A 16,721-nucleotide genomic window follows, 5' to 3' on the forward strand; every position below is an offset into this window, starting at 1 on the left:
CAAAGCTACTGAGGTCAGGGCTGTGGGAAGGGGGCTGGACAACAGTCCCTGCCCAGCACAGCAGGTGCTGTTGCTATTGGAGATGTGTGCTGCCTGACAAGCTGTTCCACCAGCTCAAGATCTGGTGGTGTTCCTGCAAGGAATGAGCTCCAGAATTTTGAAATGCTAATCAGACAGCAGAGCCTTGCTTCAGAGCTGTTCCCAAGGGGAAGCTATTCTGGAGCTATATATTCTTGAAACTGTAAGTCCTAAAAGCAGCTTTATCTCCAAGCCCACACAGACCTGGAAGCCTTGAACAAGCCAGTGGCCCAGCCAGGGAGCTGTCGAGGAGGAAGGCAGGTGTTGTGGCAGGAAGCCTTGAATGAACAGACCCTAATCTTTCAAAACTTCCATAAAATGAAACCATTGTCACTAAGTGTTTTGGAGGCACAAAAGTAAGTATTCTTTTGATTTGAGATAAGGGAATATTGGCTGGTTTGATAGGCTTTTTTTCTTTTCATTTCATGAGCCCGGATTTTTTGGTAACATTAGGTAATTTTGTTGCCAAGTAACTAGCTGCCCTCTTGAAATTCCTGTCTTAAAATAATGTACCCTGTAGTGCATGAAACACTGATGTGGATGTAAGCAGATTTTAGGGAGCATATTCATATGTTTGGAAGCAATTTTTGCCATGGGGCTGCTTAGTGAAGTGGCTTAAGGCTCTGGTGAAACCAGGGTTGCTTCCAGATGTGCATTGCAGATGAACACATAGCACATATTCGAGGCACTGTGACAGCTCCAACGTGGCCATCCAAATTGCAGTCACGCAGCTGAGGAGGAGGAAGAGGGCAGACCTTCACAGCACCCTGCTGGATTGTGCTTGGAAGCAGAGTGCAGCACCTGGGGCCACTGGGGCTGCTATCTTCACTTGCCTGTTGGAACATGCTGCATCCCATGAAACAGAAAACATGGCTCCCTCTGCTACAGAAAAAGCGTTAAAGTTTTAAAGAAAAGCTACGAGTTCATGAGTGATGTATGAGAGCAAATGGCTTTCTAACCTATTCACTCTTGCAAGAAGGAATGATACCAGTACGTTGTGCTTGTGTAGAGCCCACTGTCTTCCTGTGTCAGCTCAGGTGTGAGGCTGTTGCCCTGTCTGGTAGGTGCTGCAATGGGCCAGCCCAAGGCAGCACTCGGTGCCAGCACCACAGCTCCACGCTTCCCACCCTCCTACACTTACCACAAACCTCAGAAGAGTCTTTCAAGACTTCTTGCAGATAATGTATATCTACCTTTTAACTCTTAAAGCTGCTCTTCAGAGTGATAGAATGCATCAATTTTTGGGGGAATAATTTGGACATATAATTAGAGTGATGTATGTAGCACATGGTATCATTCCGATGGAGCATGATCAGCAGCCATGTTAGCCAGTAAATCATAAACCAAAGGAAATATAAAACTGACTGAAGTCAAATCAACAGTATAACAAAACAGGACAGCTAAGTATATTTGAGTCTCTGCAAATATTTATAGTGTGTGCTCATGGGCCAGTAGTAACGTACATCTATCTTTTGGCTCTGCTCATGCATTTAATATGAACATGTTATTTGTTCTCTTAGCCCAGTGGACTAACATCAGTATTAGCTGTTTCTATAACATTACCAGACCTTCTTCTAGGCATCATAGGAAACTATTGTCAGGCTGGTTTTAAATTTATTACTTCTCATAGAAGTAATGTCACAGCCCATCTGAACTCCTAGATCAATATGCTGTTAAAGCCAGGGTAGCTTATCACCGACTTTCAAACCTGTCGTCTAAAATTACTTTCTGCGCACCCTCCTTAAATTTCCAAACTTCCTATAAACTCTTGAATTTATGACTGCATTGGTTTTGGTCCATGTAGTATATTTGAAAAGTGGCCACAGTTTGATAGCACTGTAAAAGGAACAGTAAGAGTGACTTACAATTCTGCTTCTGAGAAATCATCTCTGTAAGGTGAAACTGATTAACCAAAGTCAGCAGAAGTTTCACTATTGGCCTGCAAAAGCTCATGACTGTATCTTTTACATCTGTCCTGTATTATTCCAGGATTTATCAGCAGATACAATGCTTTAGGGAGATTTCTCTGAAGCTCCTCACCAGCCAGCAGGTTCTGTAAGAAATGGGTAAGGCTCCTGGTTACTTTAGATCCAGAGTAAAGCTGCTATTCTGGATATATTTTGACGTAATGAAAAGTAAATAGACCCTCAGTCTGAAATTAAATTAATCCTCTTGGTCTTAATGAAGTCAGCCAAATTATGAAGCTCATGTGCAAACAAGGCAAGCAGTCTTAAGCCTTTACCCCACAGCAGCATGTGGGGAGATTTAGGACTTGGCCTTCCTCTTCCTTCCCACTTGATTCTAAGATAATGGCTTTTGAAGCTTTCAAAGCATCTGCAATGAGAACAGAGGACTTTTTTTTTTTGTTTAACAGTATTCAGTTTGCAGTACAATTCCCGTTGTTTAGTACTAACAAGTAAGTTGAATATAGTTGAGTACAAAACCAGGCCATTCCCAGTGCTCTGTGGAGAGGAGGACTGACCTCCTGCCATGGTGCTTTTGAGCTTGGTGGAGTTAGCAAGACATCATCCTTAGTTATCAACTGAACCAGAGATGAGTGAAGTGACTGAGACATGGATATTCTGTATTCAGTATTGTCAGCTGGGGTTAGAGGCCCACTTGGTTCAGGAAGCACAACACCGGTAAGTTTCAGGTTCTTCATTGGAAAAAAATACCATTTTCTGATGTAAATTTACTGAAATAACCTTGATACATTTACTGATATGAAATTGCTAAAGTAAGATGGTTTTCTGTGCTTACACAAGAGGCAAGAAGCCTTAGTTATTACAAGGACACCACACAGCCCAATAATCCTGAACATAAGGCTCACACGTTTTCTAAACATTAGGTATCTGAAATATTTCCAGGTTTTAAATGTTTCTCAGGAGTGTTGATAAGCCCTTAAGCAGTGGGTTGGTGCATAAAGTCTAATCAAATGCAAAGGAAGGACAAATGAGAGAGGAGAAAAGTTGACTTCTGCATTTGTAATTATTATTCCGGGATTAATGAGGTCAGATTCAAAGCCTGTCTGGCTCTATGGGATTAGCAATAACACAATTACTGTCAGAAGCAAGGTTTTCACAATGAAAACATCTCTGTAAATTGAGATTTTAATGAATTGAAACTTTCTTGTATATAAATATAATTAAGATGATCTCAGTAAAGGCAGTAATTAGTTTAAGTCAAGTGTAAGATACTTGGGAGTATTTTTTTTTCTTTTTTTTCTGTGTATTTTATTATTAATTATCCTCGGGTTTCCAGAAATGTAACTCTAAGCTATATTGCTGTTTGTGAGAAGCAGTTAATTTGCACTCACAGAATCCTTCATGGGTTCTCATGAGTGAGGTGCTGCCATTCCAGTGTTGTAGACATCATTTTTGATAGACAGATAACTTCATGCTTGTTGGAAGAGGTGCTTCTTGAGGCAGTTTTAGGAACTGTATGTACAATACTTTTATTTGCATTTGTAAATACTATTATTGTAATGTTAAGATTTATTCCTAAATAAAGGAAGTCAAGATTTAAGATTTCCTATGTGGTCTCAATTTGCTTCCCTTGAGTGTGTGTTAAGATGTTGCCTCTAATTATTTGACTATTTTTTATTTATACTCCTCACTTTGTCTTTATTTTGAAAGCAGACTGCTTTAATAGCACCTATTCAGTATTTTGTCTTGCTTTTAAAAGTGCTGTTGTTACTAATGACACAGTATTCAAACCTTACACCAAAAAAGACTTATTTTACCTGTGCATTTCTACAAACATTTATTGATTTGGTTCTACAAGACCCAGAGGCGGCAAGAACGGCTTCTCCTTGCCACAGCTGGAGCAGTGACTCACTAGAGGGCTCAGGTCACATGTTCCAGTGAATGTGGGTTCCCTAGTTAAAGCACAGAGAGACCTGGTTTGTCAAAGTTCAGGCAAAATGTGGCACAGGGCACAGATATTTACAGCAAAGGAGGAGCTCCCCTTGCCCGTGCTGGCTGGCAGGCTCAGAGTTCCTTTGTTCTGTGCTCAGAAACTACAGGTAGGGAGATGCTGGGCATGTGGCCACTTGGGGGACGCTTTGGGGTCTTGGAGCGCTTGACTAAATGTGGGATTTAAATAAGTGCTCAGGTGAAAGCAAGTCACTGTTCCCTCATTGCCAACGCTGATGCAGAATGCACACTCCCCCATGGGGGAGGGGCAGCAGTGGGGTCTGGGCTGTGCCCGGGCAGCTGCTGGGGAGAGCTGGGGCAGAGCAGCCCCAGGCTGGGCCCTGGCGGGCACCGTGTGCGCACAGTGCTTCTGGTGGGCTTTGCCCACGATGGGGGTCACAGCCCAGAGCCGCAGCCAGGAGGGAAATTCGGCACCACAGCTCCCTGCCCGTGTGTTCCCTGCTCCTCACAGGGAACAGAGGTCACTTCTGCACAGAACGACCTCCAGAGAATTCTAATCAGCCATTTCATCTGGATCAGGATCTGAGCAAGTTTTGATGGATTGAAGGTGACATGCCAAACTTTAATTGCAACCAGAGGATCCTAAGTGACAAATCTGGTTGTTTTACAGGCTTTTAAGTAAACAAAATGCTTTTAGCAGCAGGCTGCAGCTGACTTAGTGGAAATTAAACTTAGCGATGAATTCTGATTTACTGTTTTGGAAAGAACTAAGTCAAATAACTTGGAGCTTTAATGGAAGTACAAGTATTGGCAAAATCAGCAGGAACAAAATAGGAAGGGATTCTCAGTAGATAGATACCCAGTCCTGCAGTGAGAGAAGAAAGTACAGATTTTCATTAAGGCATTGATCCTTCAAGCTCCTACATCCCTTAGTGCTGTGGCAGTGCAGGGCACTCAGGGTGGCAGGGCAGCAAGGTGCAGGAATGCTTGCAGAACAGGGCTCCCTGTGCATCCCAAGTGCACATCAGAGCGTGGCAGCCACCCTCAGTGGGATGTGGTGCCAGTTCTCACTGGGCTTGGCTGCTTCCTGACAAGCACCTGGCAGTCTGCATGGCAGAACGAGAGATGGCACTGGGCAGAGTCACAGGGTCAGTGCCGGGATCAGCTCCCCTCCGGGCAGAGCAGGGCTGCCGCACCTGTCCCTGAAGTGGCTCGGGTTTTGGCACTGCCTTGCCAGCTCACTGCTGAGGGGTTGTGGCCTGTTTGTAACCCAGTCCCTACCTTCATCTCCCTAGGAGATGTCTGAAGTGCCAGATCCAGGGCTAAATTGAAGATGGAAGTGTTAGGAAATCCCCAGTAACTTTGGGAGAAAAGTCTTCCTTGTGACAGCAGTGTATGTAATAGTGATGGGGAACATAATTGACTCCTAGCTTCTGATTTGAAAAAACATGGAAAGCTTGTCACTCTGTGTTAGACCACCTAGAAACAGAAGAAATGTCTTGGGTAGGAAATCCTTCTGACTTCAGGGCTGTCCCTTCTTCAGGTATTTTGTGGTTAAGGGCCCTGAAGAGAAGTAACTGTTGTGAGTTGAGGTTGGAATCTGCCAGAGCCATTTGTACTCCACACACTGATCTCAGAATACATTTTCAGCAAACACCAGCCTAATAATGTTTTCATTTTTTCCTGCAGATTGTGGTTTAAATGTGCACAAGCAATGTTCCAAGATGGTCCCAAATGACTGCAAGCCAGACCTGAAGCATGTCAAAAAAGTGTACAGCTGTGACCTTACCACGCTAGTAAAAGCACACTTCACCAAGAGACCAATGGTGGTAGATATGTGCATTAGGGAAATTGAATCTAGAGGTAAGGCATCGTTAATGGACTTTTGTTGCTTTACTGATAATCCATTTAGATTGATCTGGGTCATCTGGGTTTCTGCTGAATGTATGATTGCTCAAAACAGATTTGCACAAAACATTTTATGACTGCCAATTACCCTGCACAGCTAATATTATACTTTGCATTATTTCATGGTTCATACCATTTATAATTTTTATAGATTCTGCTAGAAATTGCTTAATGAGAAGTTACTGCTTTGTAGTTACATATTAGTGCCTATCTTTCCTATATATATTCATTTTAAAAATTAAATGAATGTGGCAAAACAAAGGGGTTTTATATTAATGTGTTCACTCTTGCTAGTTTCCCTAGCCCACACTGAGTAGCCTTTTCTAGAATTAGGGTACTTGTTTTTATTCTGAAATAATGACTGATCATCAAGCATGTTAATCTGAGTTATTTTTAAATGAGCTGTAATTGGTTTAATACGTTCCTTTAGCTCTGAAGTAATTTTCGTAAATACAGTTTAGTGCTGATAGAACAAGGCATCTACTGCAATGGTCAGGGTTAAAAACCCAGGATAAGGTTTCATTCTGGAAGAAAAACCTGATAAGGCTTTTAAAGCATGTCTGCTTTTTCTACCTTAAATGAAAAACTTGCCAAGGGAAGAACCAGGTTGAAGGCAACTGTAAAAATCAGGACTAATTTTAACCTTGTTAAATTGTTCATTGCAGGTCTTAATTCTGAAGGACTGTACCGAGTCTCAGGATTTAGTGATCTTATTGAAGATGTCAAAATGGCATTTGACAGAGGTACAGTCTTTCCTGCATGCTGGAACTTGGTGCTGATGTATAAAATATACAGAGCTTTTCTGCAGAGCCTCTGTCTCACGCGCCACTGCACCGGTGGTCTGAAGGAGTCCGACGGCTGTGCTGGCAGGAGGGGAGACGCCCCATCAGAAAAGCATATCAGCTTCACTTTGGCCTTTATTACAAAAATCTACTTTTCTCCTTCCATCAGTATCTGTGCTCCAGTAACCATGTGTGTAGGAAGGACAAAGCTTTGTGAACTACTGCCCTAGTTTGCAAGTCAAACTCTGCTCGGAGGGGTGGGGGAGGGATAGAGGGTGAGTGGTGAAGTGCCTTAAGAGAGCTGTGCAACTTAAATCCATCTTTCTGGATGAAAGCTCCAAAATAATAAGATGAATGCAATACTGCAAACAAAGTTTGAATTATTACAGACTAAAAGGTCACTGAGAACAAATTCTTCTCTCTGAGAAAAGACAGTGGGAAAATTAAAGGCTTTCCAGCTGCAGTCCCTCTATCCCAGTAGAAATCAAGTCCAGAATCTGTGCTGGAAACTCTCTTTCCTGTTTGTCTGGAGGACTGGACCGATTCGGACAACATCTGCAGTGTTAGCAGGGTGGGGACGTGCTGGAGAAGCCAAGTTCTGGATGTGTGTCCGCTGCAGTTTGGAGTAGGTAGTATATTGTAGTTAAATAGTCATCACATGTTTTTCCTATAAAATAGGGGGGCTGTGCACAAAGCTGGTTTTCTGCCTCTTACTTTTTTTCCCCGACTCCCTGGTTTGTCATTCAGTGCTGACGAATGTGTTGCTTTGCAATGCAGTGTGTTCAGAAATAGCTAAACGTCCACACCTTATTACAAGACAGCTACTGCAAGATGAGGCAGGCAAGTTTAAAAAAAAAAAGCCCAGACTGTATTTTTTAGTAATTATTTGAAACAAAGGAAAAATGTGTTACTTTATAAAATGCTTGAGGTTTTCACCCTGAAACCATGAACATCACAGTCCAGTAATGGTTTTATGTACAGCAGCCAAAATCTGTAGTTGTTTCCTTTTCAGTAATGTTTGCTTAAGTGAGTTATTATTTTTCTTTTGAATGCTGCTGTACATCTGTTTACATTTCCAAGGCTTTAATATCAGTGCCTTCTCCACACAGATGGGGAAAAAGCTGATATTTCTGTGAATATGTATGAAGATATCAATATTATCACTGGTGCACTTAAACTGTACTTCAGGGATTTGCCAATTCCACTCATCACATATGATGCCTACCCAAAGTTCATAGAGTCTGCAAGTAAGTATAACACGTTTTTGTCTGCTTGTCATTCTTAGCCTTTTCTACTTTTTGTGCAGGACTGTCCTATTTGTTTTATAGCTGTCCCATCAGCTCTTACACTGCATGCCCAATTTAGTAAGGATTGCAGGACTAAATACAGCCTGACTGCGTGATGCTGCCTGAGCATGGTTACATTTTCCTTTGCCTTTGTCACCAGGAATGTTTCCTTTTCATCACACATTATGGATTGTATCACTGGTGTGTCTTGCATGAGTCCTGGGTACTTGACAGTGATTATTTAAAGTGTATTGGTTTTAGGGTGCCAGAAAGAAGGTGATTTATGGAAATGTTTAGAAATGAGATGTCGTTTGTTTCTGGAGTTGTTCTTTTTGAGTGTTTTCATAAGCTGATAACCACTCATTCTCCCAAAGCCACCTTTGGGGCTGGCCTTGCAGAAAGTGTGTCTACAAGCACAGCAGCAAGCCCATCTGGAACATCTCTCCCAAACATCCTGGCTGCCTGAAGCATTTCTGTGATGTGTTCTCACCAGCCACACCTGGAAAGGCGTGAGGTAGCCGTGGGTAGAAAACAAGGACAGTATGCTGGCCTTACAGCTCCTTCACAGAAGGCTTTTTCCAAGTCATACGGAGAGAGCCAAAGGAACTGATGGCAAAGTTCCCAGTACCTTCTGCTCTCCCAGAGTTACACCTGTAGATTATTTGTGCAAAACCAGTCCAGTCAGCAAGATTGCCAGAGGATTTTTTTTTTTTAGTAGGCTGCAGGGAATCTTTCAGTGGAGTGCAGTTTGCTTTGGGGAGTTTTCTTTGTCCAAATCCTCCATGAACAGTCCAGCAGAGCTGTGAGACCCTGTCTCCTGTGCAGGCCAGGTTGCTGCCTTTCTGTGTGTGAATTCTGGCTGTTTGTGTGGTGACAGTTGAACATCTGTGTTTCAGAAACCACGGATCCAGATGAACAGCTGGAAATTCTCCATGAGGCGCTGAAGCTGCTGCCGCCTGCACACTGTGAAACGTTACGGTATCTCATGGCACATCTGAAGAGGTGGGTGGAATAGCTGCAAAGAACTCTAAGCCACACTCATTTTTAGCAAAAATCCATGTTAGCACCTCCAGAAAAGTCTGGTCAAGGCCCTCCAAATCCTGGAAAGGGCCTGTGGCAGGAGTGGTACTGTGCACAACAGCAAAACTCAGACACAGGGGATTATCCCTTGCAAAGCAAAACCAAGGTGGCATGTTAGGGTGTCCATTTTAGTTTCTCAAGTAACATGAACTTACTGTCAATATGTAAGAATCATTGCCTTTCCATAGAAAAACTACTTTATTTTAAGGTCTCTTCTGCCTTTTTTCATTTTGTAGTTCTTCTACAAGTAGGACTGTGTTGACTCTGCTGAGTGCCTCAAGCAAAATTCAGCTACTGAGTTTCTGCCTGAGTTGTCCCTTTATTTCAGTGACATTTCTAATGGGTGTTTTAAAATGGACAAAGGGATGAGAGACATAGGAACAAAAAATTCCACCTTACAGCTTGTGACATGTGAAGTTAATTTTTCCTCACCCTATTCAAGATTAGCTGTTGCTGCTCTACCTAGCAAGTTGCTTTTGCACATCATATTTCTGGTATAGGTGAATGATTAGGTAGAAAGGTGACAAAATTCACTATTTTTAAACTTCTGTTTAATGCTTTGTTAAAAGGAGCTGTGCTGCTCAACAGGCCATTGCCTTGCTGCTGAATTCAGGCAATCAGACACAGCTCCTTTATTTGGAATACTTACAGACTGGAGACACAGCAACTCAGTTACATCAGTCTGACCTGTTTTCAGATAAAAACTAGGGCAGAAAGGGAGAAACAGAAGAAAAATCCTGAGTCTGTAGTTTCTGTATATCAAATGAGTTGTTCATGCAGTGCAAGTGAGCATGGTCTGTGTGCTCTGAGGAGGACAGACACTGACTCACCACAAACACCACAAAGCATTTTCTTTCACTCACTCCCAAGTGTTTCACCTGACACTCCCATGTGTGACCTGCTGGAAACAGTGGCCTCTCCTTGGGGAAAGGCACGCATTTCTGTCCAGTTTCCCTGATTTTCAAGCATATGCAGGCATGGTCTGGCACAGAAGAAATGTGAGAATCACTGGGTTTTTTTTTACAGAGTAACGCTCCATGAAAAGGAAAACCTGATGAGTGCAGAAAACCTGGGCATAGTTTTTGGACCAACTCTTATGAGAGCGCCGGAGCTGGACGCGATGGCTGCGCTGAACGACATCCGCTATCAGAGACTTGTGGTGGAGATGCTTATAAAAAATGAAGACATTTTATTTTGAATATTTTGGGGGTTTTGTAATAAAAAAGGAAGCAACAGTGTTCTATGGATGAAGGAATATTTTAAAGTAATTTAATGGCTCTTGTCACTGAATTCCATATTTGCTAGAGCTTTCGATGTATTCAGGATAAAAATGAAGGAACTCTTTGTCGTTTCTGTAGTGCCATTCAGCTGATGTTGAAAAAGGTTAACACATACTTTCCAGTACTAGTAATCCTGGGTGTTTATCATGTTAAAATAAAAAACAAAATGCCTAAAGCTATTGCATGATTTGCTCCCTGTTCTCCCTGTTCTGGTGAGACTTCATTCCATGAAGAAAACAACTGAACTGGTGCAGCATCTTTGTTCTGGATAGTTTGTGATTGTAATTCAGCATGTTTCTCCGTGTAAACCTGTTGTGAATTTGCTTTTTTGTTCTATGTAATTGGTTTCTGATACTAAAAAGAAGGCAGACTTACGTGAAATGGAGCCTCTGGCCATTTATTGACATTTCATATTCTTCTCTTCCACTTTTGGGGCTGATTTCTTCTTGGGTTTCTTTCCGTTTTTTCATCATATAGTAATTTGTTTTTAACAGAAACAAAATTGTACTTTAAGTGTTACTTTAAGTAATTCTCCATGATGTTTATGGTGGTTGCAGTGAAATCTGCAATACTGAACAGTGTTCCTTTATTATTATTGCTATTTCAATTGTAATTTTGTATTTTTATCTGGCATGCATATATTAATTTATTAAATTTTGCTTTTAGAACTCTAACATTATGCTATTTGTTTTTTTACTTACTGAACTTATTTCAAAAATACTGATTGTTTCATTTCTTGCATTGGCACTTTAATGCCAAACAACCTGTGACTTAAAGAAATTAATTAGAGTTTTACCAGTTTTGACAAGACTATTCTAAATATTTTGGATCCTGACATGTTGCTAAGGTTCTCACAAATTCCTATCTACTCTGAAAACTCCTTTCTTCCTTATCCCAAGATGCCTCTCAAGAAGGCTTCAGAACTCTTAAATAAACCAAGAAAATTTTTGTCAAGGAATCTACTACTTCATAAAATATATCTATTGTTATAATTGCCTCTATGTGATCTGGAATGGCTGTTTACAATTACACAACTGTAGCTACCCACAGTAGATGGATACACCACCAAATTTCACATGCAGACACATCCTAGGACATTTCCTTTGCACTTCAAAGGTTCAGCTCTGGTGCAAGCACTTTGGTCAGCCCTGCAAACACCTCCTGGAGCAGGAGGAGAACAAGGAGGAATAATCCCCTAGTGATCAGAACCAGCACCAGCAATAAGGTGCCTCACTGCATCTCACCCTGCCTTGCATGTCTGGCTGAGAGGAGAGGTGAGATGGTGGAAGATGGCCCTTCTGCAGCTCTCCTGAACTGGGGATTGAAGGATTCCAGGAAGGAAAAGGTGAAGCTGGGGATGTGCACTGTAAACATGTGGGGAATGCTGCTCTGGGCTGGGGGCTGCTAGGGAGGCAGAATGGGGGAAGTTTTGAGGGACTCTAAAGTATGGTTTAGTTTGAGGTTTTTTCAATCATCTGTAGTATTGAAAGTGGCTTGCTGTTACAATTCTTGTTCTAATTAGTGCACATTATCACTTTATTTATGGCAATGAGCTGCAACAGATGGAAAACTCAGTGTCTCTGACCATAGCCTTACCTCCCCCAGCCCAAAAGGAGTGGCCCATATGCTGCTCAGTCACATCTGCCTTGCACTCCAGCAGCCACACATGTTCACCACTACCTTGCCCCAAGCCAATTGCTAAATATGCACTATTGCCCACTGCTGCCCTGGCACTCTGTGATGCATTTCCTCACTCGGCCCTGTGTTTTGGATGGCTCCTCAGGCCATGCATCACATCTACCTTCCCCTGGGCATCCCTTGCAGTGGCTCTGGCTGGCCCTGTGCAGTGTCCTGCACTCAGCTCTCAGCCCCTGGCTGTGGCAGTGCTCAGATGTGCTCGGCTCTGTGATCAGGAGAAGGGAAGTTTTTCCAGGCAATGCTGGGGAGGGGTTGCACCGCAGTGTTTGCAGTGCCCGTTCTCTGCTTGCCCTGAGTGCCAGTGCAGTCACAGCCAGCCGTGGCAGCAGCATCCTCTTGCCAAAGCCCCCAGCAGGAGCTGGCACAGGGCAGGGCTGTGTTCAGCAGCGCTGGCTGTGGTGCTGGCACTCCGTGTCCTTCGGGAGCCACAGGAGCCCTCGGCTTAGCTGAGCAAAAGGCAGCTCTTGTTCCCCTGTGCTGTGCAAGTAAACCGAGCTAGGTAGTTGGAGTTCCCCTTTCTAAAGCGTGTAGCAGGAAGCACGTAGTGAATGGCAGCAATTAGAATAATTACCTTTTCTTCTGGTGTGAAATATCCAGCTTCTCCATCTCGGTGCAACAGCAGGCGGGTGCTGCTGACACAGCTGCTCCCCTCCAGGTGCTTTCCGCTGCATTTGGAAGCAGAGGTGGCCACCGACAGGTGGGTCAGTGAGAGAAAAGACTGCCGAAAATAGCAAGCCTAGATTTGCTCTGGGGATGGTCAGTGCACAAGGTTTGTTAGCTACTAGTGAGCACCAGCCTCCTGCAGGAGATGCCCCCTCTCAAGCACAGTTTAACAAGTGATTATAATAATGGAAGTTTCTGCAGGAAAGGAGGAAAGCCTAAATGGGGAGCCACTGCTGAAAGAAAAAACAAACAAAAACCCCAAACATAATACACAAAAAAACCCTAAAGACAGAGCAAGCAAAGACCCTACACCCCCCCCCCCCCCAAAGTAAATAGAATCACTCTCCAAAAATCCATGTCAAGAAACGCGGCTTTTCCCTGCTGCCCCTGTGAGTGGTGACAGCAGCTGCAGCACAGGAGCCCGGGGTCAGGCAGCCAGGCCCTGCTGGCATCAACACCCTCTGCCCTCCCCAAGTCTCACTTTCTGATGGGCTGTGAAGGAATCTGCATGCCAAGGGATAATATAGCTGCAGAATGTGTTTAACACCAGATAATATCAATATTCAACTACTTAAGGCTGACACTGTCTGCCAACCACCCTGCTCAGCCCACGTGGAACAGAGCTGCCCCTACAGAGTGCACATCTCCTGGATTTGAGTATGTGGGTCATGTGTTGTGTTAGGGTCAGGAATGTTGGATGGAGGACCCCAAGAGACAATGAAGTGCTCTCTTGGAATCCCAGGAATCTGTATGCAGTGACTTTCCTTTATTCTCTAATTGCAATTTTTTATTAAGTGTGTAGGCAAAAGCCTCCATTTTAATCTTGTTTTTGTTACTATTTTAATGAAACTCTGACCTTTCCTGAGTGGTAATCTTTTAAACAGGTAGTGCAGTAAAAAATGTTGTCTTTGCAGTGAATTTGATATTTCTTTTTGCTAACCAGGAAGATGCTTTGCACGGGCAGACAAGCAAATTGTATGATTTGAGTTCCATTTATTCGATTTTTTAATTAAACACAGAAAAGGGTATTTTTAATATTTGCATTAGTTAGGTGGCAATAGAATAAATAATCTAGGCCTATGAGAAGCAAGGGCTATCACCAAGCTGATTTGTTGTCTGAAGGAATTGATTCCCATGAGGAGTAAGTGCTGTCTCTGGTTCAGCTGGCCCTGTTGTCTCAGTGCTGGGGGGCACATGTGGACGGCTCGGCAGCGACACTGCAGCCAGCTCTCTGGCAGCACCTTATCAAAGGGAGTTGGACACAGAAAAAGATGGGGAAAAGGGACTAAACTACAGCTCCCCACTGGAGGGATGTGTGGGCATCCCCATTTCAGACTGCAGAGCTCAGGGAAAACACTGTGTGCAGAGGCTGTGGGCAGAGAACCTCTGGCAAGGCCTTAGGAGAGCTCTGTGATGAGGGAAGCAAGCTGCCTTCTGAAACAAGAGCATGAGCTACTGCTAATGTCAGGACAGCTGACAGGATGGAAAAACCTGCTGTTTATGATTTGATACAATAACAAACTTTCCTGGTCCTCCCCCCTCCAATGGCAAAGGAAGGAAAAAAGGCTTCTAAAAGACATATATGATGTACTCACTTTGTTCATGACCTAATTTTTGCATGCTGATGAATGTTCTGCAATGTTTTTATTATAGCTATAATTATATTGCAGTTGGGGAAAAAACATTTAGTGAACCTAGCAATCATGGGTTTCTTTTTTAGTCGTGCAAAATTACTGCTTAGCAACTACACCTCAGCCCTAGGAAGCTTATGTAATATGTGGAGAGGAGGGCAGGAGGTGTGTGTGCATCAAAGGGATTGCTGAGCAAACCAGGTAAGGCAAGATGAGAGCCTGGTGCTCTGGCCACATGCTGGCAGGGCTGCAAGCCAAGGGCAGGGGCCCTGTGCCTGACAGAGGGGTGAGAGGGGCTGGGGTGGCACTGCCACTGCCCCCCAGCAAACTTCCCCAGGGTCCCCCCCTGCAGCACTGCTTGGTGCCCTGAGCTCTGCCTCCAGCTGACTCCAAGGACCCCAGGCTGATGCACTGAGAGGAGAAAGCTTTACCTGTGCATTGGGGGGTCCAGCTCTTCTTCAGCTTTTCAGCACATTCTTCCCCTGCCTTAGTCATGGACATGTGGAGTTATGCTCCTCACCAGAGCCCTTGCATAATCTGATCATTTCTTCATACTGGCCTGACTGTCTCTCTCCATGATCTGGGCCACACCACAGATATGATGCCTTTTCTAAATCTTAATTTGGACAGCATGATTCAGTGATTATCAAATGTCTGTTGCTGGTTTTGTGGTCAGAGTAACATTTTTCTTTGATCTCTCCCAAGAGTGATGTCAGTAAGCTGCTCAAGGAACTTGTTTAAGAGCTTTTATTTAGATGTCCGTTTGTATTTCTCATCTATTTTGTCTCAAGGACATGTATAGCTCCTTACATTACTCAGGTGTTTATCAGCACTCTGCCTTGGTCAATTGGAGCAAATGGTTCTTAGGCCTCTGGGAGCCTTTGATTAATGTATTTCCTGAGGCAATTAGGCATTATTTTGAAATATATATTTGGCACCCAACCAGGATTTATTTTCAAGCGTTATTTTGCCTGTAATTCTTCTTTCTTGTTACCAAGCCTAGAGATTGAATGCTAAGCTTTCTCTCTTTGCCTCTTTTTTTATGACTTATTACTAACTCTGTCACTAATACAAATAGGATTGTACATACTATTAAAATTATTCATTCTGTAGATTAATATCCATAAGGTAGTGTATCCTAAAGCTTGCTTGAAGGATCACTTACTAAACTCAAAAGAACTTAACACAGCTCCATGCTGTTGCTCACTGCTCAAATCCAGCACCTACTCTGTCCTCAAAAAGGGAAGGTGAGAGATTCTTCTAATTTTTTATCTGCTATTTTATCCCCTTTCATGTCTTCCAGCATCATGATGCTGGACATATATTGTTTATACCATGCAACAACTCTCATATGCTCATATGACATCCACTAAACTGCTGGAATTCACTGCTGCAAGGTGAATTAAGACACCACCAGTGTGGTGCAGGACAAGATACCTCACAAAAAGGGAGGTTTGAAGTTTAGCTGAGTACTTCTATTTAATGTAGGCAGAGGCCAATCATGAAATAGATGTGGAGGAGGTGGAATATCTGCTGCAAGCTGCTGCAAGGTCAGTTGCATTGACATTTGCAAATCCCTTCCTCATGGCAAACTGTAAGCTTCTCCTGAAAGTACTTCTTGCCATTTGGAGAAAAGGCATCATTTCCAAATGTGTTACAATACACTGGGCACCTTGGGTTTAAATTGTGTTCAAAAAAATCCCAAACCCCAGCAATCCAAATGCTCACTCTTCTCAATCATTTCAAATACAGTGCAATGCTGAGTCTCTACAGCTCCTTCATGCCCCCTCATTGAAGGAAGAATGGTGGACTGCCCACAGCTTACTTTGAAGTTCTCTCTCTGTAGCCTAAATCAAGAAGAGTTGGGCTGAAGCTGCAGCAAAGAAGCAGCTTGGCATTGACTGGTGAGGATATTGGCAGTGGAGGAAGCTAAAGGAGGAGTCACAGGTACTGCCATGGAAAGTGGGGACTGGCTTGTTCAGTGGTCTGTGTCCATCCTTGGTTTGGAAACCTCCCCCTGCATTAGGAGGAATCTGACATTCTCCCTCTCTTGCACTGGTGGGAGGAAAAGCCCCACTGATGTTCCCTTTTTGACCTGCAGCTCTGATGTCAGGTTTAGCCTCACACCTAAGCTATTGTCAGTTTGCTAATAGTGTTAGTGAAGGGTGAGGCTCTTGCTGCTGTCACAACCTTCCTGCAGAGCCAGCAGCCAGCACAGCAGCCTTCCCAGTACCCAGCCCAGTACATCACCAGTGACCTGCAAGTGCAGGGGGCACAGAAAGAGAAGAAGGGGAAGATAAAAAGCTTTCAGAATTGGTTACCTAAAGTAGCCAGGAAAAGTGACCAAGGAAATTGGTCACATGGAATATTCTTTTTAGTGAAGGCAGTATGGTTGGGCTGGATGTTGCAGGTGTGTCATCTGGACACTGCTGCTTCAGTG

General features: G+C 43.4%; 1 protein-coding gene across 3 annotated transcripts in view; it reads left to right on the forward strand.

The window, feature by feature from the left end:
• The window catches only part of CHN1 (chimerin 1), a 93,422-nt gene extending 82,459 nt beyond the window's left edge, over nucleotides 1–10,963 (forward strand). For all 3 annotated transcript variants that reach the window (XM_053982512.1, XM_053982513.1, XM_053982514.1), the window contains 5 exons: nucleotides 5,643–5,816; nucleotides 6,527–6,604; nucleotides 7,753–7,890; nucleotides 8,826–8,931; nucleotides 10,036–10,963. In XM_053982512.1, coding sequence (XP_053838487.1) covers nucleotides 5,643–5,816; nucleotides 6,527–6,604; nucleotides 7,753–7,890; nucleotides 8,826–8,931; nucleotides 10,036–10,207 — 668 coding nt within the window. In that variant the 3' untranslated portion in view covers nucleotides 10,208–10,963. The remainder of the gene's footprint in view (nucleotides 1–5,642; nucleotides 5,817–6,526; nucleotides 6,605–7,752; nucleotides 7,891–8,825; nucleotides 8,932–10,035) is intronic.
• The last annotated feature ends 5,758 nt before the right edge of the window (nucleotides 10,964–16,721 follow it).

The sequence above is a fragment of the Vidua macroura genome, chromosome 7, assembly GCF_024509145.1.
Source record: "Vidua macroura isolate BioBank_ID:100142 chromosome 7, ASM2450914v1, whole genome shotgun sequence".
Classification (NCBI taxonomy): domain Eukaryota; kingdom Metazoa; phylum Chordata; class Aves; order Passeriformes; family Viduidae; genus Vidua; species Vidua macroura.